At 44.7% G+C, this 27,763-nt stretch overlaps 1 protein-coding gene across 1 annotated transcript; it reads left to right on the forward strand.

The window, feature by feature from the left end:
* Window positions 1–726: 726 nt before the first annotated feature.
* PLEKHD1 (pleckstrin homology and coiled-coil domain containing D1) lies at window positions 727–27,734 on the forward strand (the record flags this gene model as incomplete). The annotated part of the gene is made up of 13 exons (XM_083863771.1): window positions 727–875; window positions 7,958–8,051; window positions 8,977–9,066; window positions 9,580–9,656; window positions 14,409–14,500; window positions 17,272–17,324; window positions 19,417–19,511; window positions 20,434–20,527; window positions 21,787–21,965; window positions 22,455–22,587; window positions 24,407–24,551; window positions 26,516–26,665; window positions 27,068–27,734. 13 exons carry the CDS (start codon window positions 727–729, stop codon window positions 27,226–27,228), a joined length of 1,512 nt encoding a protein of 503 aa, XP_083719897.1. The 3' UTR covers window positions 27,229–27,734.
* Window positions 27,735–27,763: the final 29 nt, after the last annotated feature.

Below are 27,763 nucleotides of genomic sequence, written 5' to 3' on the forward strand. Positions count from 1 at the left end.
CAAAGCATGAAGGCAGGCAGAATTTTATGCTCTAAATTTGATCAGCAGTGGCCCTTTAAGGCAGAGCAGGGCATGCAGTATGGACACTGCCCAGTCCAAACCCAGCAGCCACGTGAACTCTCCCCAGGTGTGCAGTGCCAGGCTGGCACAGCAAGGCCCCCTCACCCTCCCTGATGACAGAGGGAGTCTAATTGAACCTGCTAGCTCCCACTCACTCTGCCCCAATTTTCCTCAGGACAAATGAGAAGAACCTGTCTCCAAGCGCAAGATTTTGGGAATATGTGTCAGAGATGCCTGTCAGTAAAACATCCGTCTTGCCCTAATTTCTGCATGGAGTGCTGCAATGTCGAGTGAAATAACCTTCCAAGCTGGCTCTGGTGCAGAGGTATTTTGGCTTATGTTATTGCTGAGAGCTTTCTTTCTGATGAGCTGTTTCTGCCTCTCTGTGTTTCTGATGTCTGACTCTCTTCACTCTTCTTTTTCCCTTGGGCTGGGATGTGTGCCGTTTGCAATGCATCAAGAAGTAATACGCAATGAGAAAACTCTCATCATCTGTGCATCAGGGAGAGAATTACTGACTGAGTGCTGAGCAGTCAAGTTATTGATTCAAACCAAAGCCCAGTCTCTCTGTCTGCTGGCTGGTTACATCCTGCTGGTTCATTGCATTTAATCGGATTCCCTGAGCTGCCACACGGAGGGGGCGAGTTAGAACCAGATCCATCTATAATGTTCGCTTCAAAATCCAGTTCTGTATCCCCTTCTCCATCCATGGAACAGGCAGATTCAGATGCTCTGGACATCAGCACCAAAGTGCAGCTGTACGGTGTGCTCTGGAAGAGACCCTTTGGGAGGCAGTCAGCCAAATGGTCCAGGAGGTAAGCCATAGTTGCTGAGGGATGCTCGGGTGAAATACAAAGCCTAAGGGTTCTGGGACAAGTTAAGAGCCTGAGTGCTTGACTCTTCAAGTGCAGCCAGCCAGGCAGAGGCTAGGGGTAAACCTTGGGGCATAGCTTCCCTGCTGTTCGGAGTCTGCTTTGCACACGTGGCACCCCATTGTGCTCTCTTCTTTATCTGTCCAGACCTTGTGCTATGTGTACTTCAGGGTGGGAATAAACTATCTGCCTCCTCTGCATAATTATGATAGTTTCACAAAAGGGGAAGAGTCAGCTCATGTATTTTTCCCCTAAACTGCCTGACCTTGTTTTAGCACTCAAAGCTCTTTGAGTCCTTTGGGTGCAAGTGACAGGGCTGAGCTGACTGCATATGGGTCTGTATGTGCGTCTGTGTGGTCTGCAGGGGTCTGTCCACCAGCTCCACTGTTGACAGGGATGGTGTGCTTGGAACAGCACATGCAGACTCTTCCCTGGGGAGAAGGTAGCTCTGAATTCTCTCCCATCTGGTGTTAGGGAGTTGTAAGCTGCTCTGTGTTGTCTATCAGCAGCCAGGAAGTTTGGAGCTGGAAAGCATTTGCTATAACCTTTAACCAAGGACAGAAGTATGTTCTATAATACTGAAGTAGGGGGTCAGTTTTAAGTTTAGAGTTGGTGTAGTTTCTTTATGCAAATGACTGAATCTCTGGCACTTGCTGTTTCTGGGTAAGTAACTTTGCTGCAGTCTGCAGTTTAGATACAAACAATCCGTTTCTAAAGCCAGCTTTCCCAGCTTTGCCCTCTGTAGTAACCATAGTCTGTGAAGATGGCATAGCCTGAAAAAAAACATTACTTGGGAAGCAGTTTTCTGTTTGTAGCAGTCTTCAACCTGTGTGTGTGTTTTATTCCCTCCCATGCCAAGAACAGTGTATTTTCACCCAGAAAAAAAATTTGTGCTGATGCTCCCTACTCAGCTCCCAAATATTGATAAATAAATTAGTTATGTCTGGAAACGAATGTGATTGTGTTACAGAAAAGAAGTGGACAGAATAACAGAGGGGAAGGTAATTTGCCATGGAGAAGGCATTCTTAAAAGGCTCTCCCTAATAAAAATTTCTTGCAGGCAAATGGCCCATCTCTGCTCCCTCTGTCATTATTTATTTAGTACTGTTCTATTCCTAGAAGTCACCCCCACCTTCAGCAAGTGGTAAATATTTTAGTGATAGCAGCTGGGAACAGAAGGGGAGGTGCCTATGGGGCAGGGATGATATGGAACATTAGTTGCAAACACAGCAGCTGAGGGTCCTGGGGACCAGACACAGGTCAGTGAGAGTTGAACACAGAATCTATAGGGTTTGGAAGGAAGTGAAAAAGACTGGGGTAAAAAGACTTGAACAGGAGGAACAACGTGTTGTTGATTTGTTGTTTGTTTTATCATGGTAGAGACTTGCTTTAAAGCAAAATAACCTTGCATGTTATTATAACAAATCATTATCGGGGGATAAGGAGCAATTCATTAATTTCCCCCTCTTTCTCCCCGTGCCCAGCAACACATAGCAGGTCAAGTACATTTCTTTTTTTATGAAAAGGAGAAGAGATGCTTCCCACTCCAGTTAACGTAAGAAAAAAATTTGACTATTGCTTGATGTCATTGAGGACCAGATCTCTGATAAATATAAGTTTTGTCCTGAAATATTGGACAACAGTACTACTCCCACTCCCAAGGAAAGTCTTTCCAAGGTATGGGAGATAAAACAGTGTGTAAGAGGAGGATTGATCTCATCAGGCCATCAGCAATGACGATGGGTCTGTGTGGGAGATACATGATATTTACTGGCTTAATCTCATTCATATGACTGTAGCAGCAATGCTTCTGGAGAAACTGAGAAGAAAAGCAAATGTTTAAGGGAAAGATGGAATCTGACTTGATAGGAGATCAAAGAAAACGTGTCCAGGCATGACGTCCAGTACTTTGGTGATGGAAATCCCAGGTTTTGGAATTTCACAGCAGTAGAGGTTATGCAGAGAGCAGGGAAGGATAGCAGAGCCTTGTTTTAGTCAGGGCTAGATCTGATGGCACCTGTGGAGAGAGCTGAACTTGACCTGGGACAGCTGTCTGGAGCTTTTCAGTCCTTTCTTTTGCCCATGCAATGGGTCTACTCTGAAGCCCAAATATTTGTGTGCTGCCTCAGGTACTGTCCAAGAGTGGGCTGGATGCTTCTGGCACTGGAGCAGTGTAGCTGTGTTTATCTGCCAGGGCTGACATCTGAGCGTGCTGCCTTTCAGAGCTTGATTTTTGAAATGCCATTAGCAGCATCCTAATGCCTATCTCTTAAAGAAAGGGAGTTCTATTCCTAATATGAATTTTCTTTCTTTGTACAGTAATATCCTTCCAACAGAGGAGCAACTGTCTTCTGAGTTTACTGGTGCTTTTGACCAGTCTAAGCTTGGGTCACTGCTGGAGTGGCTTTGGAAAACCATATTCTCAGTCCCTGACTAATGGTCCTCCTCTTCCAAACAACTGCACCCCATTCTTCCTTCCAGTGCGCAACAAGCAATTTAGTCTCTCCTACTACAAAAGTTTTACTGGTAATGGCACCAGCCTGGCATGGAGACTGGAGTGAAATGCACATTGTGTGTACCTGTCCTGGATATGGCATGGACAGGGTGCTGTAGCTATGCAGGAAGGAAGTGATGTATCCTTCTTTACTATGAACAATCTCAGTCCCATATAGAAATGTCAGGCCCTAAACTGTCACCATCTGTGTCTGAGACTTTGGGGTTCAATGGGACAGTGCCAGGAAGGGGCATCTGCTTGGTGGACAACTGAGCATCAGAAAAGCAATGTGAAGCACAAGAAAGTGAAAGGAGGAGAGACCAAAACACAAAATATGTCTTTATCTCTCTATAAATCCATCAGAGACAACAGGTCAGGTGGAAGGAGAGAAACACAGCATGGTTAAGACAGAAATTTTTTGTCTTTTCTTGAACCAGTCCTGTTTGTGGCATTGCAAAGCAGGCACATAACCTTGTTTTCCACAGTGGCTACTAACAGTCACTGCATGTGGTCACAGGACAGATGAAAAGGATAATTGTTTAGGATTGCTTTCTGCTCAGAAACCCCCCTGGGAATCACGCAGCTGCAGAGCAGCTTGCATGTGCAGCACAGGGCAGCAGGGGCTGCGAGAGTGTGTGTTTCCCTCTCATCCTTATAATCTTCCCATTTTGCTGCTTGCTGTCAGGAAGCATCCACCTTTTCCCACTCCCTGCCAGGCTGGGCGTGCTCCAGCTGCCGGGAGGGCAGGCAGGATAGCCTGGAGCTGTCAGGAGAGGAAGAGTGAGGGGCAGGGACTGCGGACTCTGATCTTTATGCTGATAAAGACCATTTGCCCATCGGTTTCCTGAGCTGTCCCCAGAGACAGAGTGCTGGGCTGATGTAGTAAATGGGATTCACTGCCTGTGCTCCTGGCCCAGAGAAAGACCATTGGAATAAAGGACCAGAGATACTGCTGCAGTTTTATAGTGTAACTACTTCATCTGGGCCATTGTCATGTCAAAAAACTTGTACAAAGATGAGCTAATTAATTTCATTAGCCCTCTGTGATACAAAGAGAGCACTTACTCCACAGAGATCAGGTATCTCAATTTGTCCAGTACAGAGCTGTTGTTCTGCTTTACATCCGAGTCACTCAAATTGTTACCATTCCTCTGCTCTTCTGGTTTAATTTTGCTGTGGTTTCAGTGCATCCTTAGTGCAGGATCCAGCAGCAGGGATGGGTGACCAGAGCAGCTGACCACCTGAATGTGTATTGCCTGTGCTGCCTGTGGAGTGTGGCTGTGCCAGCCTGTCTCACCTCTCACCTTTGCTGCTGTTCTCCAAGGTTTTGAACTCTGCTCTGTTTTTAAATTGCTTCTTTTTTGGGTTCTTGTTTGTATTCAAAATCTTCCCCTGCCTTTACAGCACTCCCATTTCTCCTGCTGCCACATCTGCGCCTAATTCTGACACATGTTCAGTGTCTCCAGTCCTCCAGTCTCAGTCCTAACTGGGTGTCTCTCCCCATTCTCCCTTGGCCATCTTTTCCCTTTCTGCTTTTATTCACCTGGCTGCTGCTTTAGTCTTCAACCTGCTCTTGAGTCTTACAACTCTCTCCTCTATTCTTTTGCTTCTTCCTGCTTTTTACCATGCTGCATCAATTGTCTCTGGATTGTTGTATGGAGACTTTGTCCTGAAGGTCATTTAAAATTATAGTCTTGGTTGCTCAGGTGTTGCTTTCCAGATAAGGATAGATGAGGGGATATGAGCTGAGCATAAATACATTATGTGCACAAGCTAACCAGATTTTCAATGTTTTTCCTTCATTACTTGCAGTAGGATTTTGTTCTTATTTTTTAAAAACTCTTATTTTGTATCTTTTCATTCCAAATTCCCATATTTTCTCTCCACATCTGTGGGGTCATGGATCTAAAATTTCATTTATCTGTGAGAGACATCAATTTTCAGAGATTTGTGCTATGTTTTGTTCTTATTTTTGCTTTGATTTTGGTTTCTATTGGAGCATAACATATAATATGAGGATTATCAGCACTGAGCAATAAAAAGTATGTAACAAACTAAACCCTGGCTTTAACTGGTGATTAAAAAATCACACACAGTTAAAGATCAATATCTTTATCTGTCTGGCAAATATTTCTTGTGATTAGTCAGACTGAAAAGAGTGTTGAAAGTGATGAGTAGATTTTCTGTTTCATCTGGTGTGTTGACTTCTGGCATCTCTAGATTCATACTTGTGTCCGGAGTATCTGGTTCCCTCTGACTCACTGGACCAAGCACAGGCAATTGGGCAGGAAGTTTGTTTTTTTAAGATGTTATTTCTGTGCTTATTGTGCAGATAAGGCAACATTTCTCTCAAAAAAATGAAGTCCTCTCCAAACTAAGCATAGAGTTGGAGACAACAGAAAGATGCAACTACTCAAAGGAAAGCTTTCTTATGGAGTTAGTGACCAGAGATATGAGGAAAAATTAATCAGGAAGGCACAGGGCTGCTGTTCACAGAAGTGATATGGACAAGAGGAACAAGCCTTGTCTGCTCTCTGAAAATCTGTGATGTCTGCCTTGACAAAATTCTTGTTTCTCCCCACCTCTGATGTCAGCATGGGCAGGTATAAATGAGAGGGCAAGGAGAAGAAAAAACCCGGGGAACAATAACTGCCGCTGGTATTTGTACATTCTGAAGATTTCTGGATGTAAATATGCACCTGTTCAATGACTATCATTTTTAAACACTTTGGAGAAGGTACAAAGTAGATCCAGAGCTTGAGTTTGCTGCAGATTTTCAGAAGTTTAGCTTTGTTCTGCATTTTTTTTATTGCCCCAAGCACCTGTGGTCTCTGTTTCCATGGCATTTGGCAATTTTTATCTGTGCTGCCAGAGCCATAGCAGAAGAACAAGAGACAGAAGCTGATGGAAGCAGTAAAATTTTCACCCAGGTAAAATAATGAGAATAATTATTATTAATAATTATATATATTGTTTTATTATCATTATGATAATTCTCTGCCAACTTCAACATCTTTCTTTAGCTTTTGGAACTAAACTGGTACCAGATTGCTGTGCTCATCTGTACTGGAGGCAGGACTTCTAGCCAGGATCTGACAACCCATCCACTTCAGGAGAGGACTGAGGGGAGATGGGCACATGAAGGCCTTGGAATTGTCCTTGTGGATCAGCCCCTTGGCCTGTAGCCCATTACGAATGGTGGCTTCAAGGAAAGGTGCAGGAATGCCCAAGCGGCACAAGTGGGCAGCACTGCCTATAGAGGTCTCCTCTTGTTCCCTCCCAAAACCAGGAGGGTTTCTTGGGAATGTTCTTATTATTCACAGAAACACCTTATCCTTTCCAGTTTCCTCATGATCTCTTGTCCTCAGGACCACATGAGACTGGTTTACAAAAGGCATTTTTAAATAATTTTCATCTTCTTGCCTTTCACTTTCTTCCCAAATCCCTCTTTCTTGTGTCAGAAAATATGTACAGAACAGAACAATACATTTTCTTTGTCACTTACTCGTTTGAAACCTCCCTACTATGCTCATCCCCATTTTTTTTTTCAGCTGTGCTTCATAATTTTTGTGTGCTGCAGAGATTTAGACCAAATTGAAACTATGTCAGGTATCTCTCCCCTGTACCACTGCCTGCAGAGTACATACAACCTCAATTTTTGAAGAGAGGAGGGACTGTCCAAGAGGCATTTCAAAAATCCAAATAAGTTAAAGTGGCACTCCTTTAATCATAATTTTGATTACTCCAGTAAGTTAGGGGCTTGGCCTACAGGTGCTATGATATTTTGTGGCTACTATACAATGATCACCAGAGCATACACAAGGCTAAGTGAACAGAACAAGCCATATTTTAATGTTACACATATGAGAAAAAAACATTCCATTTCCTTTGTAGTTGTGAAGGTCAGTGACAGGAGAGTTTGCCAGGTGCTCTGCTTAAAAATATCTCTCAAATTTATTTCTGCTCCTGAGTGCTTTGGTGACCAATTTTTGCCTCAAGAGTCGCTTGGGGATGCTAGGCTGTGATTCTGTTAGAGTGGAAACACTTCCCTTCTGGCTTATGCTAAGATGGGGAGGGAAGAGGGTGGCAGGCAGCATATTGCAAAATAAGCATTTAGTTGGTCTTAGCCCATGTAAGAGACCCTTGAATAAAAGAGCAGCTCTCTCCAATAGGTTGAATTTAACACATGAGCTAGAGGGGGTACACGTGTAGAGATGCCAAAAGTCTGTGGTCCTGTGGTGGGCACAGAGTGCTGTCCCAGTGCCCTGTGAGCCTGCAGTACCGTGGTCTGCCCTCAGCTCTGCTGTGTGCCTGCTGGGGTGAACTGCAAGCACCAGCTACCTGAACAAGGCACTTGCTGTTAAGCACCAGCTCTTGGCTGTGGGCAGAAGTGAGGCACCTCACCTTAGGCTTAGGAGGGAGTAATAAACTCTCCTGCTCAGAAAGCAGCTTTAGTTAGGTGGGGATTTTCTTGTGCTGTGAACCACAACCTCCATTTCACCAGAATGTATTTCCCTTTTCTCTCTTAAAGGTTCTTCATCATTAAGGAAAGCTTCCTGCTGTACTATGCTGAGAGTGAGAAGAAGAGTTTTGAAAGCAATAAATACTTCAATATCCACCCCAAGGTGAGCAGTGTTTGCACAAGGAGACAGTTATTCTGTTTCTAGCATTCCCTCCCCCTTCCTCCATGGGCCCAGCAAGTGATGAAGAGGTAAGTCCCAGTAAGTCCTCACTGTAAGTTCCAGACACAGACATCTCACAGGTCCAGGGAAGCCTCAAAAGAGAGAAAATCATGTTGGTACCTTTTCAGGATATTTAATGATTCAGCAGGCACATGACTTTTTTTTTTTTTTTTTTTTAACCTGATAGTAGATATATTCCAGTGTTTTCATGATCTAGTCAACTAATCTTGCGAGTATAAAAACACTGTTGGCAAAGCCAGTGGTGGGGCAGAGAGCTCTGTTTGCCTCTTGTTCCTAACCTGTACTTGCACCTGTCAGCAGCTGATATAGCCCACCTGCCCTCAGTACTGAGTGGCCTGGAGCTCCAAAGGGGGACTCTGTGCTCTGCTTTTGTCCTCTGTACTCACTGGAGGCTGATGTAGCACATGAGCTTCCAAAGGTGCTGATTTCACCCACCCTGGTTATAGGGGCACACAGCACATGTGGGGTTTTGACTTGCTGTCAATGACTGCAATGAATGCACAGCCTCTCTCATCATAGGTACCACACTGAATCTGCAATGTTTGCTGCTATTGGGAGATCATTTTCTCCTTAATGAAACAGTTTCTGCTTCCATGTTCTAGCTAACAGCTTTCCCTCTGTGCTGAAGGCAGGACTACTGTCTTTACCCTCTTGCAGATGCTGGCTGAGGGTTTCCTGGTGCTAATGAGTCTCTCTGCTTTTCAGGAACTGTGTGTATTGCCCCTCCCAGGGTAGCCAAAGCAGGGCAGGGGTCAACAAAGTGGCTGAGGCTGAAAGTTCAGCTCCTGGTTAGTTGATAGTTACACTTGTTTTTTCTGACTAATAGAGTGCTCTGTTTTATCTCCAGGGTGTCATACCCCTGGGAGGCTGCATTGTGGAGCCCAAAGAAGAGGCCAACATGCCTTATGCCATAAAAATCTCTCATGAAGACTTCCATGTAAGTAGATTTCTTTTCTTCTAAAATGCTCCAAATACCACAGAACAGGTTAATGCTGATGAGCAGAGATGGATTGGCAGTCTTTTCCCTCCCCACCAAGGTATGCCCACCCTCTCTGGACAGACTATCCTGAGAGCAAGGGTGACTTAACATCTCAAGTCCCCTCAAGGCTTTGCTGCTGCTGCTTTGACAACCAACAAGGAAACTTGCACTTTCTGACACCAGGTTTTATGATACTAGCAGACCAGTAGACAGATTCTCAGGAGCCCTAGAGCTCATGCTGCCCTATCAGTATTATTCCTACTGTGACTGTTTGCTGTGTGCACACTTCCCAATGTGTGGTAGGCCTAGGTTGTATTTGCTTCCATGTGATGCTTCTTGTGGAGGTGGAAGACTGTGGCAGGCTCTACTCCCACCACAGCTGTATCCAGTTCATGCCATGAGTGCACAGAGGTGCATAAGGCACCAGCCTCTCTAATCTGGGTTTTTTTCCCCTCCCCTCCCCTCTTCCAGGGTAACATTGTTCTAGCAGCTGAATCAGAATTTGAGCAGGCTCAGTGGCTGGAGATGCTACAGGAGTCTGGAAAAGTGTAAGCTTCTTTCTTTTCCTTATTTGCTTTGATCTGCTCTGTAGATGTGTAAAGGATAAAGAGGAAGAAGCCTGATTAGAAGGGCTATGGGGAGTCAGACAAGCTCTTCAAAAACAGTGAGAGGTTCACTTGCCTCCTAGACCCATCCTTTATCTAAAGGAGAGTGCTCTAAAACTGGGCAAAGCTTCCTGCCTTGTGCAGTGTGTGTGCAATGTGGCTCTCTGCTCACCACCCCAGGCTGTCATTGCTAAATGCTGTTACACTGAATTCCGTCTGCTCTCCCTTTCTTGTGCCTCAGAGAGGTGGGACCTGGGTCTGAACTGGAGCCCTCCTGGTCCCTTTTGTGTGGGAAGCAAGGTTTGCAGGCTTGACAGAAGTGAGGGTCAGACAACCTCTCCATATAAATTTGGGGTAAAGTAAGAGCAGAACAGGCAAGACATGAAGCTAGAGAGCAGCTGCCCATATGGCTCTAGGTCCTGCTATGAGCAGGGACCTCACCAGCACTGTACTGATCAATAACAGTAATTGTGGTGCAGTTCTGTGTCTGTGGGCATGCATTCCTTCTGCCAGATCTGTGGGTGCTCAGGCCATGCAGCAGCAGGATTTGGCCTCTCAAAACAGTTTAATTGTGAAATGTGGAGGCAGCCTAAATTTCAGGAGAGGCAGTGTTAGCAAAGCGTTTCCAGCCCCCCTGCAGGGGTGAGAGGGTTTGATTGCTGTAAGCATTCAGTACTGGTTCACATTCAGCTGAGAATGCTGGACAGAGATTTGCAGTTTGTTGGCCTTCAGCTCTGTAATCCCCCAGCACCCAGGAGCCTGACAGTGCAATGAGCATCTGTCCTGAAAAAAAAACCAGAGCAGGCTTCTTTTGAATCTCAGCAGACGCAGGAAGAGATAACACTTAAACAGGGATTTGACTTTCCCAAATGAGATATAGAAACTTCCTGGGTCTGTAGGCTATGAGCCTTAAAGTAATCAGCATTTTGCTCTGCCCTTCCTCTGGCTGCATTATAACATGTGTGGTCTCTTATCACTGTAGGAATAAAAGCTGTTTAACTTGTAATACCAGTGTGTGCATGTATGTGTACATGCTAAGGCAACACCTCAGTTAATTTCAATGTTTTGAGGCTCAAAATGTCTATTTGTAATTAATAGGGAACCTAATGTTATGATGGATCAGCCCAAGCTAAGCTCTGTGCTGCCACAGTGTGCTTGGCTTGGTGCTGGGGCAAGCTGTTACCTCCATGGTAGTGTATGAACTGCTACACAAAGCTGTCCATTGAAGTTTCATGGGAGCAGGAGTCCCGTGGGACACAAGACCCAAGGCAGAGGTCTGCCACGCACTTGGCACGAGCAGCCTTGGCCACTGCAGAGGGGAAGTGAGACAGAGTTAGCCCTTGAGCAATTTGGGGATTTTTATTGAATAGCACAGGTCTGCGCTTGCCTTTGCCAATGTTAAGATCAACTATCACCAAGGGCAATAATTTGGGACCAAGTTCATCTTTCAGGTGTGTAGGGAAGGGAAGAAGGAAGGCAGCACAACTCAGGAGGAGTATGCTCAAGTAAGCCCTGCACTGCTGCATTTGTGACAGAGCCAGCCTTTTCTCTAGTCCGTGCTTTAATATTCCAGCAGTAGCATTTAAACCAGAAGCTAGAAATGGCTGCTATCATACAGCAGAACACCTGCACCTAGCTGAAAATCTGCCTGAGGCACCTTTCCTCCTCTCTCTGCTTCTGTTCCTGCATCAGAGAGTGGCACATCTCTGGTGCCAGTCTCATCAGTGCTGGTGGTAGCCTGGATGAGAGGAAAAGCACAGATTATGTGATTTAATGGGGTCAGGTTGAGAGCTAAACAGCAGAAAGGCCAGCATGGGCCAATAAATTGATCTGCAGTGAATAGAAAAGCTAAAAGAATACAGTCAAATTATTCTAGGCAATCTGTTAAAATATTCTTTTGTTCCTAGATGGAGATTATACTGCCAATGGCACTGCAACACTTAGCTGGGATCATGCTGCTGTTTTCATCATTATTTAAGGCTGACCAAAAAAAAAAAAAAACAGCAAAAAACCAAAACCCCACAAAAAACCTCAAAAAAAAAAAAAAAACAAAACCCAAAAAAACCCCTCAACCAACCAACAAAAACCCCAACCCCAAAAAAACCCTCCATAGACTGAAATATGGAAATAGGCAAATATGGAAATAGGCCAGTCCAGGCTGGGAAATATCCTCTGTTCTTTGTTTCATTTTTGTCCACTGCCTCTTTCCATCTGAGGTGGGTCATGTGTATGTGCCTGCACAACTGGTTATTGCTTCAGTTATCCCTTCAGTTCTTCACTCCTTTCCAAGCCTCCTGCCCAGATAGGCAAATGGCTTCTTCTATGCAGAGGGGAACTGATGGGCTCCCCATGCTTCCAAAGTGCTGTGGCTTGGACTTACCACACTTGCCAGATTGTGAAAGCTTTTTGGAAATACACAAAGCCCTGACTCCCAGACTGCCAGGCTCTCTTCCCACCCAGAGAGGCTTTGCTGCTGCTAGTGGGGGGAGAAGGGCACACATAACCTCTCTCTGTCCACAGCAACATTCCCTGAACTGGTAGAAAGTAAACTGGGTGGGCAATGCAGGAGAAAAAAAGTAACATAGTACTTCCATCCTGTGGACTATAAAGTGCTAAGTGCCAAAAAATTGACTGTGGGTGTTCCTAAGAAAGGTAAAATGCAGCCAAAACGAAAGAGATATTCCCAGTGCTGCAGAAGGACTGGAAAAGACATTGATTGAGATGTGGAGATTCTCTACAGCTTTGGAGTTGGTTTTTTTGTTGTTGTTGTTGTTTTTTTTCGGGCAGGGGCTTTTCTGCTTGTCCCATGAGGCTTCCTGGCCCTGTGCCTTCCAATACTTTAAGCAATGTCACTTTTCCTGATGAAAACTCGCTTGGCAAGAAATACAAAGTAAAAGAAGCCCTCACTTGCCCTTCAGTTGAAGTCATAGCTTGGTACCTCCCTGTAGCTGTGGTTACACTGACACTGGTTCCAGCAGATGAAGGAATAAAAGTTGAAATGCTACACAGTGATAGGAGTGCATTTTCTAAGTCACACAGCAGTGGGTGTAGTAACTTTTGAGTAACAGACAGGGAAATGTCTTGTGAGTCTGGAGAAGGGAGGGAGCACTGAAAAGGTGAATCTATAAAGAGATGCCTTAAACACTGCAGATGTTTTGAAACCCTTCATGTGATAAACTGTCATTCCCTCCACTCCCATCTTGACCTGTTTGCTTCTCTGGGATCAGATTCATCCTGTAACAGGGAATGTTAGTGAGAAAACACATTCACACCCACATGTTCTCACTCCAGATGAAGATGTCTACCTGTGGGCAAAACAGCACCTTTTAAATTAGTGTTTTAATTTCCTCTCTGCTTTAGAAATAGCCTTGTTAGCTGACAAAAAACACATATATCTGCAAAGAGTTTGGGCTGCTGGAGCTGTGAGCTGCCTGGTCTCTGGGGTGGTGTGTGTTTAATTTATTTGTCTGGCTTTTATAAGAGATGAAGTACAGCTTGCCTTGAAATAAGAGATTGCCAAATTAACAGTTTCCAAAGACCTACAATTTCAAATCGTTCACAAAGAGCCTTTACAAATACCTAATATTTATAAGATCCCTTAAGATTTAACAAAAATGACAGAATTTCTGGGCAATAATTTCTCTTCCTGTATGCACATCTATATAAACAGATTGCAATCAATTTTATGTACGTTTTAATGTTATGCATTTTATATGTATAGATATTTTTCTAATGAAACATGAATAGAAGTGAGCAGAAAACTCCATTTCTGGTTCTATTTTTGGTTTTTGTGTGTCCTTGCCCATGGTGTTTAATATCTGTATTAAGGCCTAGCCTGTCTGTCAACTCAATCAGTAATGGGTATCTGCTCCACAGGCCCTTTTTTCAGCTTTGCTTCATAAAGTGTTTAAGAGACCTTGAGATTTTCTGGCCAGTGGTCCTACACTAATACAAGGTGCTCTTTGAATATGCCCACTTCCTTTAACATTCCCTACTTACCAACATCTTGTCTGGCTTTTATCTCTGCTTCTTCATTGTCAGGAAAAAGCACTTGACTCACAGTGTAGGGCAGACACCAAGTTCTAGTGTCTTACAACTTTAGCAGAGGAGGAGTTGATTGGTTCCAGGATGGATGATGGATACCAGAAAGACTGACGGTAAAGGCCATAGGAGGGATTCAGTAAGTGGTTGAAGTCTGAAGGGGAAGAGTGACTTTAGTGGAAAAATATTGGAAAGGCTGCAGAAGACAATGTTGCTGGCAGTGGGTAGTTATTAGAGTTAAAAGCTGAAATCTGGTTCTAAAGTCTGTCATTTAAAGTGTTCCAGATATGTCCTTTTGCAGTTGGAGGCTGTGGATGTGCTGGATTGGTCTGGAGAGCCCTCAAAATTAAGCTCAGTATTGAACTCTCCAAAACACTGGAAAAAACATTTGAATAGCTATGAGGTGTTGATATACAGCCCATGTATTAAAAAAGGAAAAAAGAAAGATTACTGATTTTTTTCAGTAATTCAGCCAGGGAAATTTCTCCAATTCATTTGTGGAGAAAACTTTTAGAGAATCATGGTCCCAACTGATGAGAGTCTGTATGCTTGGATGTTCGAATTCTCTGGTAGTTTGCTAGGCTGGGTCCCCTGTCCTAGTCCATGGGACCCTTAGCTCTCTTACATTGTCTCCTTTGTATCTGCTCTCCCTAGGACCTGGAAGAATGCCCAACTGGGAGAAGCCATGATTGAGAGCCTGGAAGCTCAAGGACTACAGCTGGCCAAGGAGAAACAGGAATATTTAGGTAGGAAACTCTTACTCTGAAAAGCCATAAAGGCCAAAAAAAAAAAGCAAACTTGCTTTTCCTGGAGTTGTCAGTGTGGTCAAGCCAAGTGGCTATAGGTTTTCTCTGGATTAAGCTTTTGAGTAGTCAGCAGCTGAAATTTGGGTCTGAAGGGAGTCAAAACATGCAAAAGTTAAGGTGGGATCTGGACATCTGTGTGGAGTGTGGAGAAATATGCTTTGCCCAGCATGCTGCAGTCCTCCATGGCTCATCTGTACAAACATTTGCCATCCCTGAGAGGTTTGGATGTGCTGGTTTCAGCTGCTCACAGGCAAACAGACTCCCTGAATCAGACAGGACCGATACTTCTGAGGTTGGTCACACCTTTTCATACATGAGTTTTCTTCACTAGCTGGTGCTTTTTTTTGGTCTTACTCTACTTGATCTTTGTGTTTGCTCACACTGCTCATGCTGGAAGTGGGAGCATTTACATGGGCTTGTTTGGAGTATCTAATGGCAGTGGCTAATCTGTCATTGCTCTCTCTCTAGACAGTGGAGAAAGAACAGTTGCTCCAGATGAATGTAAAATAATTTGGGTAAGAAGAGAGGTAGATTATGTAATTCAGTCCTCTATTTAGGAACCAGCCTCTGCATGACCTGATACCTTGGGTGCTCTGACTGCCTTGGGAGGTCCAGTTATCTCTTCCCCACATTGCTATAGGGAGAGCCAAGGGAGAGTAGTCCTTTTAACCCAAATGCCCCCTGAGTTACAGCATTCCCCAGGTCTAAGAGACCTTCTGACTGGGGGCTGTGGGTCACTTGCCTGGAGAGTTATCTGCTTTAAATAAGGTAGCAGAAATTTGGGTGCTTCAGGTTGGTGATGCCTTGAGCTCATCATATCTACTCCTAATTATCAAGCCATTGGTGGAATCTTAAGGAGTTTTTTGCATTTCTGCATCCATGCTGGTCAGGACTGATCTCAGTACATGGTCTCACATGTAACAGTGATCATGACTCAAGTATCAAGGCATGTTTATTCTGTCCATCCAGGTACCACTCACACATGTGAGGTGACTCATGGATGGGCTCATACAAGAGGCAGGCAGGGAGAAGTGGTTCCACACCTGACAAAGGAGTAACAGAGGATGCTGAGAGGAAAAAGATGCTGAGAGGAGGACCTGAAGGGACAGAAACAGGAGGAAGATTAGAAACAGGAAAGTTTCATCAAAACATAATTTTGCAACCACCAGAGCAAACTAAAGGACTGGAAAGACTAAAGAGGTCTTTGGAATGATAAAAGAAAAGGTGGTGGAGGAATAGGGGAATACACATTCTGTGGCAAACAGGAGATATTTGGAATATAAAATATATATTTCACTGGGTTCTTTGGTCCATGACAAGGACATTCAGAGCTGGTCAATTGTCACAGTTGGTTACTTTCTTTTGACAGGAACTGTCTATTTCTATATAAGTGCTAAGCCTTCTGCCTCATTAGCCTTACCTTCAATGATCTGTGTCCATCCTGGAGTCATACTTTGAGGTCAGGCACTGTTCCTGGAAGCAGGTCTCTGGAGGAACACTAGGGATTTTTTGAATCCACACTGAGTTATCTTTCTCTCAGCTGGGATCCAGGTTTCACTGTCAGACATGGATTTTACAGATGCCCATCAAGTCCAGGGCTTGGGCCCCTCAGGAAGGGCAGAAGAGTGAAGGTGGGAGAGCCTCTGTGTAATTACAGTGCATCTGTGCTGGGTCCTGGCCAGGAGGAAGAAGGAGAGAGTGGGAAAGAAAGGCAGCAGTGGTGCTTAGGAGAGCTTTGGTAATGTAACACTATTTCTCTGGCACCAGGAGCCCTTCTCTGGGCAGGAGGTAGAGGTCTGCATTCCTCCTAGAAGTAGTAACCCTGCCAGCAGCAGTAACCTTGTCAGGTCCTCAGTACCACTGAAACCGGGAGCACCTCACTCAGGTGACATGAGGAAGATAGAAGTGCTACAGCCAATCTGCCCCTGCTCCTGTGGCAGAGCTGATGAGAGCTAAACCCAAGGCTTGACCATGAGGAGCGTTTCTGTCTGGGCTCCTGTAAGTGTGTCTAAGAGCTGCCCAAGGCAGAGCCTCTGAGCTTGGAGCTAGCACAGCATAGGTGCACCAGGCTGCAGGGTGAGGACTAGAGCACAGCTTCTGCTGGGCCTGTGTGTCCTCAGTGGCCAAGAGCAGCTGATGCTGAGGGGAACTGCTCTGTACAGCAGAAGTTTTGTGGCTAAATTAGGGATTGATTTCTGGGCTTGGCTGGGACATCCCAAAGTGACAATAGGAAGTTGGCAGTGCTGTCCAGAGGGGTAGGGGGAGAGGATGATGGGCTGGGCAGGTGTGGATGGGGCACTGAGCTGCAGGAAAACTGACTGCTGCTACATGTTGTGTGACCCTCTGTGTTCACTCGACCATTTTGTGCCTTGCTCCTTATCTGTGATGCAGAGATAAGAATATTTTCCTGATTCAGCTAGAGGATGGTGAAGGGTAGTTCATTAATGCTCTTTAAGAACATTGAGAGGAGACCTTAGAAGGAGTACAAAGCAATATGCTTGTTTAGTTTATTAAGTTATTTGGCAGAAGGAAAATTATAGAACTTCCCATTAGTGCCATCTCAGCCTTTGGAGCCTCCCAGACAGATACACACAAAAGAATAGTGAATGCTGCATTTTCAAGCTTGAAAAAGTCAGTGTTTCTTGTTTGTAAATATCCTGAGGATATAAAATGGTTATTTCTGTGCTTGGACTTCTTTTGTGTGCTTGCAGATAAACTAATGGAAGAAACAGAAGAGCTATGTCTGCAGAGGGAGCAGAAAGAGGTGAGTTCATCACTAGCCAATTTCCTTCAGCTGCCATGTAGCAGGGCTGGGAGGTTGGGGCTTGTTGATTCAAAGGCATGTCAGCATTCAGGGAGAGAGGCTTGTGGAGACACAAGAGTCTCCAGCCAAGCTCTGGGTCGTGTGGATGACGAGAGGAACATGACCTGTGCCATGAGATAGATCATGGAGGTGTATCCCTCCTCCCTTTCCCTGTTACTTTCCATGCAGCAGGCTTGGACTCCAGGAGGACCAGGGAGGAAGATCAAATGAAATTCATACTCACTGGATTGAATTACACGATTGTTATTTGGCAGATTCAGGAAGACTGTGGCAAGTAAGACCTATCTCCACGGTTAGGAAGCAAGTAAACAAACATTGTTCTAGCATAGAGATACTGTTGTGAGAAACAAGGAGCACAAAAACAATGTGATTTGTTTTGTGGACACAACAGAAATGGGGAGAATAAAAAATGTTGCACTAGGGAAAAAATCAAGAGAGCACTCTCTCAGATGTGACTGTTATACCTTAATTTACCTTAGAATAGAATGGTTTGGGTTGGAAGGGACTTTAAAGATCATCTCATTCCAACCTCCCTGCCATGGGCAGGGAGGGACATCTTCCACTAGGCCAGGTTGCTTTATCAAGTTTATAATTGCTTTTCAAACTATTCCTAACTTATAATTGCTTAATATAATAAAAGTAGCACATCCCTGTATTTAATGATCCAAATCTATACTGATTTTTATAGCACCATCACAAAGCCATGGCAAGATAGCTGTGCAAATGGATTGTCCTATTACACTGTTGGAAAGTCAGCATGGATATGGACCACCATGTTACAACTTTGCAAAGTGCCTCATGGTCTTTTCCAGTTAATCCAAAATGACTGTTCCCTCTCCTTAGGGAAAGATGACAATGTTGACCTAGGCCTATATATTTCTTGAATACATTTCCGGATTTTTTGATTTCATAAAATCCAGAAGTGGCTTGGACACTTGCTTAGGGCTAAGCTCCTTTTGCCTTTGCCGAGAGACATGTCCCTCTGGTGAGGTAGCCTGCTGCACTGCTCATAGCCACAGGGAAGGAAATGACCTTGTCTGAAGACCTTGGAACAAATCTCTGCTCTTCCAAAGCCATGCACAGTAATTCCATTGCCCACAAAGAGCAGATGGGGCTGAGTTAGTCTGAAGGAGTTTGGTGCTGTGAAGGACTGAAGGCAGAGCTCACTGACCCTCAGAGTTTGGCCCTCTGGGAGCCTGAAGGTTTCAGAGCAGTGTGTCAGGAAAGCAGCTTGGACTGTGTACCTGCACCATGGAGCAAGAGTTTTATGAATTCATCCAGTGCTAGTGCTGTTTTGTGACTGGCATGGGCCTGTAGCAGTTCTGTACAGCAGCTATGGCTGCAAGGTGACCTGACCAGGAGAGGGACCCTTGCTGAATTTTGGTCCTGTCTTTCTCCATCTGTAGTAGCTCTCAGTGCAACTGCTTCCTCTAGACTAGAGGAAGAGACTGTTTCACTGTGAGAAGGACAGCTTGTGATATTTGGTGCTCTCTAATCATGGTTGTATTAGCACCAAGATAGTGACAGGCTGATTAAACCGTGCAAAGCTGTAACTGAATCATCTATGCTTTCCTGCCTCAGTGGGGTGAGAAGAGAGGCTGAGCTGGTCTTTCTGAAGTATCACACTTCAGGCACAGAAATTCTGGGGCTGCTGCATTCTGAGGCTGTCTGGCTTTTCTGTATCTGCATGTATCAGTGTCTGAAAATGGTACATACAAGTGAGTCCAGCATTACCAGGGAGTCTTGGATCTTCTGTATATATGTGGCTGAGCTGACCTGTGCAGGAAGCATGTCTGAGATTTTCAGGTGCTTGGTAACCTGGCTGGGACTTCTGGATGTCTGAAAAACCTCAGCCAGCTTCAATTCCTTTTAATTGCCCCTGGACAAAAGTGTGGTGGAATCAGACATCCTGTAGCTCTACACAGCTGGGGATAAATGCCATGTTAGAAGTCCCAGGCTTCCTTGTTGTTAACAGGGAAGCCTCTCCTAACTGTGTTGGCAGAGTACAATCCTGCCTTCTCTTTTGGAGCAGGAGCTTGAGCGTCTGAACCAGATCCTGGAAGCAGAGAAGCAGCGTTTTGAAGAGGTGGTGCGGGAGCTGCGGCTGGAGCAGGAGGAGATCAGAAGGTACAGCAGCGGGGCAGGGAAAGGACACAACTCCCACACCAGGCAAAAGTACCACTGTGGTGGGGAATCAGAACAGTCTGTAAAATCCATCTATTTCGTGCAAGTAGGAAGAAGATGCTACATTGACCAAAACGGGAATGGTTGTGGGTTCTTTACCTGCATTTTGCTATTGCATGTGACCAGTAGAATACAGCTTACCTTCATTTTGCACTCAGGCCTCCAGCAATTTAATTTCAAAGTGCTAGGACACAAGCAACCCCCAGATTAGCTGGGGTAGCATGGCAATGGACAGGTGCAAGAGAAGATGTCAGAGAGGTAATTAGTTCAACTGACTGAGCAGCTACATGGGGTCCAGACACCTGGATCTGGTTTTCCACCCTCAGCTGAATGACAATGGATGTATGCATCAACAACATTAGTTTTGTCATTTTTGAAGTTAACTATGCAAAATATGAACAGCAAATGTACTTAGAACTAGAAGGATCCAAGTGCTTTGCCCCGAGTGTTCAAAGGGCATTTTTTGCTATTCTCTTTTTTATTTTTCTTTTTTTCTCCGTAAGTAGCATCTCAGAAAAGCAAGTGTGATTTTGCAAACCATTTTTGTTCTCATAGACTCTGCTTAGATGTGACTGCCCTGTCTGAGCTCTTTCAGTTGCAACCATGGTTCTGCCCTTGCTGGAGAAGGACAGTAACTGTTGGGTTGGATTTAATGATGAGGAGGAACAGTGAAGTTCCCGAACACCTGTAGTGTGTCCAAGGCAGGATGTGATGCTTCCTGGCAAACTCCTGGCTCTCCAGGACTGGCTATGCCAACCGATGGTTGCAGGTCCTGCCTCAGGAGACCCACAGCCTGCACAGCCTGGGTGTGGTCTGTGGGGCTATTGTTCCCCTGCAACAGCTGTCACCCTTTTTTCTTCTTTAGGGAGCTGGAGCTCACAGCCCGCTCCCTTAAAGGAGTGGAGGAAGAAAAGAAAGAGTTGAGAAGCCTGACACAGTCTTTACAGAACACCCTAGAGGTGAGTGATCGCTCCTCCCTTCTGAGTGACAGAATTTTGGCCTGAAAGCATTGCTGTCCCATGGAATGAATCCAACATCTGCTAGTGCCAGGGTTGAAGTGTTGTACAGATGAATAGGTTCATTTGGTAGCTGATGTGAACACCAAAATCCCCTGCAGAAAAGGATGAGAAATGGCACAGAGCACAACTGAACCAAGATTTTCTCAGCAGTATTAGGTGATATGGTGGTAGGATAATAACCATAATAAGTTGTAGTTTAGGAAACTTAGGTGGAACAGGACGGAGAGAATTTTCACCAGATGGGCAGGCAGGCAGTCAGAGAGGCTGAGGAACCTTCATCCTGGACTGTTTTCAGACAGCTGACCATATCCTGCTGTGCTGACAAACTGGCTCTGAACAGCAGGCTGGACAAGAGCCTACTGTAAGGTCCCTCCCAGCCAACATGACTGTAAGTCTGTGATGAGATTTTTTTTTTCTTTTTAACTGCTCCTCTCTACTTTCTGGTGAAATTTGAAGTAGCAGAAGAGCATCCTTTGTTCACAGAAGGGAGCAGGATTCCCAAGGAAATCATGTACCACATGGGAATCTAGGAAACAGAGCCTTGATGTATTAAAATCATTCCTTACTGGTGGATTTGTGGGAAGTGTCTTTTTTAAGTTTATATTGTTTGTGAAATTTCCACACAGTTGGCATTCTGAAGCTGCAAGATCATCTTTAATGTTTCTATCAGATCCTACAAGTTCATCCAAAAATCTGTTCCTTTGAGCTCTTCTCCTTGCCTGCAGTTATGAAAAAAAGAACTGGAAAGCTGCAGAAGTACCATTCCTGCCCTGATTGCACACTGAACACTTTGGAGGCAAACAGTGTGGTGTGTTCTGTTGCCCACAGTTAGAAGTACCACAGAGGGGCTGCCTCCAGTTCCCACTAGGAGCAAGCAGACTAGGGAAGGCAGGGAAGCTGCCTGCATCTGTGATGCACCAGGGAAGCCTAAGGTTCCAGTCCCTGAGCTAGCTGTGTCCTTACTAGCATAGCACATCAAAGGAGCTGCTGGTTCACCTCTTCGTAGCGAGGGCTATGGTGGAGGCTTGCTCCCCATGAAGCAGGTATGAAATGAAACCCAAATTTTGTTATTCCTATGTTTAACTTGTATGAGGCATGTGGATGTAAGGATGGAGTCATTTAGTAAGGAAGAAACAGGCAGGAACAGGAGCAGAAATGTTAGACTTGGCTGATACTCACAATCTCTGTCCTCCTTCAAGGAACTCTCCCTGGAAAAACAGCAAATGCTGGAGATGCTGGAAGAAAATGAGAGCCAGGTCCCACCTCCAACCAGCCCCAGCAAGGAGCAAAGCCCCATCTGGGCACTGCACTGCAGCCTGCGACAGATTGAAGAGAAGATGCAGCAACTTCTGCAGGAGAAACTCCTAGCAGAGAAAAGGTGAAGTGGGGAAAGAGGACACTTCTGCTCAGGCTTAGTGGTGCTAAATTATGTGTCTGTCTGCTGACTTGCTTTTTGATTGCCAGCACCAGACAAATCTGGAAGCTCATCTGGTTCCAATGGCAGGAGTTGGGTTACAAATCCTTCAAAGGAGACAGAATGAGGCAGGGCAGCTGAACTTGCTCCTAGTTGGGCCTGCTCCTTTCAGACCAGGACTTGGACACGTGAAGGTGTTCATGGCTGTCCATAAGGAGTGTTTGATGCTCCTGGGCCTCATCTGGGAGTTGAGAATGTTCCGTTCAAGAGCTGTCCACCTGGCGTTCTGCAGCAATGCCTGTGTTATTGGAATGGAGCACACAGTGCTCCTGTTAGTATCTCTTTGCTCTCAGCAGTCAGGTAGTTGAGCATGCCCCAGCATGAGCTCCTTTCCTTCCTGTGAGTTGTGTTGGGGTGGGAATGGTCATCTTTCTTTGCTGTGCCATGCACCAGGATGAAGGAGAATGAGGAGCGGTCTCGAGCGCTGGAGGAGGAGCGGGAGTTTTACTCTTCCCAGTCGCAAGCGCTGCAGAACTCGCTCTCGGAGCTGACTGCAGAGAAACAGCAGGCAGAGAGAGACCTCAAGGTATCCCCTGCATATGTCACATATTGCTGTCCCTGGGCTCAGAGTGCTTCCATTTTCTCTTTCAGTTCATTCTCTATCAAGCTAAACTCTTGGGTTTATTTAGTTTTCACATTGTGGCCATCAATCTTCATTAGCTGTGCTTCATGTTGCCAACTGTATCCTGGCCTGCATCCAAAGTAGAGTGGCAGGCGTGGTGAGGGAGGTGATTCTGTCCCTTCTGCTCCACTCTGGTGAGACCCCCACCTGCACTGCTGCATCCAGCTCTGGAAGGACATCAACCTGCTGGAGTGAGCCCAGAGGAGGACCACCAAGGTGCTTAGAGGGCTGGAGCACCTCTCCTGTGAAGACAGGCTGAGAGAGTTGGGGCTGTTTGGCCTAGGGAAGAGAAGGCTCTGAGAAGGAAAACTTATAGCACTTTTGGTGCCTAAAGGTGTCTACAAGAGAGCTGGAGAGGGAATTTTTACAAGGACATGTAGTGATAAGACAAGTGAGATTGGCTTCAAACTGAAAGTGGAAAGGTTTAGATTAGGTGTTAGAAAGAAATTCTTTACTGTGAGGGTGGTGAGGCATTGAAACAAGTTGCTCAGAGAAGTTGTGAGTATTCCATCCCTAGAAGTGTTCAGGACTGGGTTGGGTGGAGCTCTGCGAAACCTGGTGTAGTGAAAATTATCCCTTTCCATGGCTGAGGGGCTGGAATGAGATATTTTTAAGGTCTTTTCCTATCCAAAGCACTATGATATAATGGTAACACATGAAACTGCCATCTTATATCTATGTAGTACTGCTATTTATTTTCATATCCTGAAGCCTGATTAATTCATTCAGTACAAGTCATTTATCTGCTTCTGTAAAAGCATAATCTATAGATGGAGGGAAGAAAAAAAAAATAAAAGAGGAAAGTAGACACAATCAAGAATAAAGATGATTTCAAAGAAATGCTATTATGGATGTTGCAGAACTGAGCAGACATCTTCCCTCATCACTTGTGCTCAGAAAACCAGCCTTAAGAGTTTTAAATCTTCAGTAACCTTTGCAAGAACTTGGGTTCAAAAGCAGAGGAATTCAGCTGAGGGACCAGCCCTCCTTCGCAACAGACAATACATTAATCTATGCAAAGATAACTGGACAAAGTATGGTATTTCATTTAAATCTACATAATGTAAAGGTTATGTTAATAATTGGCTGTTTGACACTCAACCTCCTCATATTAATAGTTTGTCCAAAAAAACCCCAAACCCTGAGTTATTCTTTTTTCTGCACCTCCAATATTTTCTTATCTTTTTCCTGCATCTCCAATATTTTCTTATCTTATAACCTACTTGACCAGACTAAAGCTAAGTTGACCTAAGCTGTGTAGTGTTTCTCATTTGCTAAACTAGTACTGTATTTCTAACTTCTCTTGTGTTTTGTTTCTGAAACTAAGCACTGTACATCCCTTTGTGGGAATTTTCTGCCTTTATCTCAGTCTGTGTCAGCTGGATTGATGTCCTTCTGTTCCTGCTCAGTTGCAAGTATTTGCATTAGCACAAATTCATGTGTTAAAATACCATCTCTGATTCCATATGGTTTATAAAATGGGAGGAAAGCTGTGAAAAATGAAGTCAGAGTAAAGGAGAATTACTATAATAGTCTGGACTTCAGATTCTGTCTGAAGACATGAGAAATGACTTTATGTTGCCTTGCAATATTTCTAAGGATTTCTATCACGGTTGTCTTTTCATTTTCATTTTCATGGCAAGTCCCTCACAGACCTTGTGAGTTACCAGGATGTTTACTGAGAAACAAGCTGGTTTTCAGCAATTCTTATTTTCTTCCTCAGGCTGAAGTGAAGGTACGCATGGATCTGGAGAAGAGGCTGAGAGAAGCTGAGGAAGCATTGCAGAGCTTGGAGCAAGGCTTAAACTCTCTGAATTGCAACAAGGAGAAAGAGAAGAAGATGAAAGCAGATGTCAGTAACTTGAGAAGTAAGTTAGTCATCCATCCTCTCAACTGATGAACGAACTTGAGAGGAAATTTCTACCTATCTTCCCAGACACAAAAAGTAGATTCCAAGTTAGCAAAGCTGCACATAAATGTGGTCTCCCAGCTTCTTGAACCTCCACCACATCTTCCCTTTGAGGAGCCATAATGTGCTATGCACGTTGGTGTTTTGCCCTCAAAGGAGGTTGAAATTATCCCAGCCTCTCAAAGGAGCATGAAATTATCTCAGCCTTCTCTACTGGGTGGAAGACAAACCTAGAGATGAGCAAATACTTTCCAAAATGTCAAACAGGGAAGCTATGGCAGAGCTATAAAAGTGACTACTGACTAGGTCTGAGTTATAAGGAGTCCTCTGATTCCCCTCAAGGCTTTATTTCTCAGCCTCGGTTACAAGAATATCACCAGTTTAAGGAGGCCCATGGTTGCTGTAGCAACGTGCTGGTAGATGACCCAGAAGGTGAAGTTTGGATCTTTACTCAGAGCTGAATCACAGCATCAGCCCAGCACTGCAGTGCATGGGTCAGGTGTAAGACTGATGTTCCTCACAGGTTATCCCCTGTTTCTTTGCCTTTTCTTGGTTTGTTTGGGTTGGGTCTTTTTGGGTTCTCTTGGGGGGCATTACCCTGGCATTTGGCTTGAGTCAGACTTGGGAACTGACATTAGCAGCCTCATTTGAGTGAAATCTTTGTTGTTTTCCATGCTCAAGTTATAGTGCAGGGAGAAGCATTTATGCTGCGTCTGTAGTTAAGGCTTTATTTCAGTGAAGGGTGGATGTACTGGGCCAACACAGAAAAGTCAAAAAGTCCTGTGATATTCTGAGCACTGTTAGGTAAATAGGGATAAATTTATAAATAGTTTTATATCTATTCACATATTTATAATTTATATATATATATAAATAAAACAAGTATTATTTGGTAGCTTCTACATAAGATTTCTAAATGGAGAAAAACAGGCATGATTCTGAACTTCAGAATCCCATTGGCTCAGAGCCATGGTAAGAAACACAGAACTAAAGAAGATGTGTTGAGCTCAGCATTCAAGTAGAGCTTCACAGGGCGTAAGTGAGAAACCAGTACTGAATGTCTCCTGATATTTCCAGCCTTAGATTTTGAGGGATATTTTCTTCAAAAGAGTAAAAATGTACTGATGAGCAGAGCACTAGAGAAAATAAGGGACCAGCAATGCTTCCAGTAATATTAGTCCCAGCACAGATTGCCTCAGACCTTCCATGTGGTTACTGCAGCTCTGCTCTGCCCTTTACAGAAGAGCTTGGGCACATTAGCACATGATGCCTTTGAACAGCAAGGGACCAGCAACAGGCAAGAGGACAGCAAGACTGGAATAGCAGAATAGACACTGGTCAGACCATATGAGGGGAAGTGGGCCAGGAAAAGCAGTTTTGTGTGGCAGGTCAGAACAGAATAACGTCAGAATTTGGACCTGGGGCTTTTCTTGGAGCCCATAATATAAGGAACTGTGTGCTAGTATTTCCTATGTTAATAAGAAATCCCTTGTGGTGTGTGGCCTGGACGTGTGCCTGTGCTGATTTTACCAACACCTTCCTTTCCCTGTTAGACCTGACTGGTTTTAGAAGTCCTTCAAAGAAAGTATGATGAGCAAAGTTTCAGAGTTGAGAAGTTTTATCACAATATCAAAGGCTTTTGGCAGTTGAATCATGAACAGTTGTGAGAACTACTGATGTAGAATGGATGGCTGCAGTTCTTTCCAAATTTGAGTATGCGTTTGTTGGGAACTAGAGGGTTTTGTCACTTGGAAAACGAACATTTGAAAATGTTCTTTCTGATGATATTCTGGAGCTTTATGGATTGTTGTTCATTAAGGTCGTCATTACCTGGCTCAGCCCATCAATGAGTGCAGTGCTTGTGACTGGTTCACTGCTTGGAGTATCTGTCCCATGGCTGTTACAGTGGTGTTCTCTCCCCAGAGTTCTTTGAGGAATGCATCCGCAATGCTGAGCTGGAGGCCAAGATGCCTGTGATCATGAAGAACTCTGTGTACATCCACAAGGCTGCCACTCGCCGTATAAAGAGCTGCCGCTTCCGCTGCCGGAGAACCAGCGCTTCATGGAATGACAGTAGGTGTTGGGCAGCCTTCTATTTCATGTCCTGCAGGAGCAGATATGTGCTGATGGGGCTGGCAGAGCAGTAAAGTCTGCAAATGTTTGTATTTCATGTTCCTTAGCAGTAGAATGGAGCCACAGTGCTACTTGGAGCTTCCTTTCCCAGAGAGCAGGCACTGAGCCTGTGTACTTGTTGCCCATTTCTTTATGTATGTTGAAAGTTAAATTTCTGTGATGGTCCTGGGCTCCTAAAAAACCTACTTAAATATGACTTTATCAGAATGCCTACTCACAGATTGAGTTAGGGTCAATGGTTAGCCATGTTGGTCATATGGCTTGTGAACTCTAGTGAAGCTTTCTCTTCAGTTTGTGTCCCTGATGGAGACTGCTTACCTTTCTGTGCTGTTCTTGTTTCAGTGAAACAGTCCCAGTCCTTCATCTTCTCGCATGCAGAAGCTGAAAACATTGAAGAGCTGAAAGAAACAGCCAAAAGACTGAGCCGGGACCAGCGCTTTAGGAAAACTATCTATCAAATCATGAGATCACAAAAGGATTCTGCTTCAGCGGACAAAAAGTGACTCTTCTTGGGAGTAGGCTTCTGAGATCAACCTGCCATTCAGCTCTGCAAAAGTTACAGCCTTGGGCACTAGGCTCAGAAGGGAGATTTGGCATTTGGTGGGGAAGGTGGGGGAGAGTTGTATGTGGGCAATCCCTTCAGTTATTGGCTTTGCTTTAGTTTGAGTGCTCCTGCAGCCTGGCAGACCTTCTCTGCTGGTCACTCCAGACCCGTTTGCTTCAGCTGCTTACATTAAGCCATGTTTTGCTAAGATGCCACAGTTGGTGTTAAAGTGAACCAGAGACCATAGCTTAGGAAGTGCCTCTCCTTTCATTCCCTGTCTAGTGTGTCTGCCAAACACAAGTGCTTCTGAGGAAGCCTTTAGCAGCCTATGTGGCGGCTAGTGTAATCTCCTCAGCTGAGCACAGCTGACCCTGCTGTGCCTGATCCCCTCTCGGAGATGGCTTGTTGTACACCCTCAGTCAATCAACACTTTGGTGGGGCACATTTCTTCAAGACTGCAGCAGTCCCAGCCTCCCAAGCACAGGCAAAAGTAT

Source organism: Zosterops lateralis, assembly GCF_965231275.1.
Source record: "Zosterops lateralis genome assembly, chromosome: 6".
Taxonomy (NCBI): Eukaryota; Metazoa; Chordata; class Aves; order Passeriformes; family Zosteropidae; genus Zosterops; species Zosterops lateralis.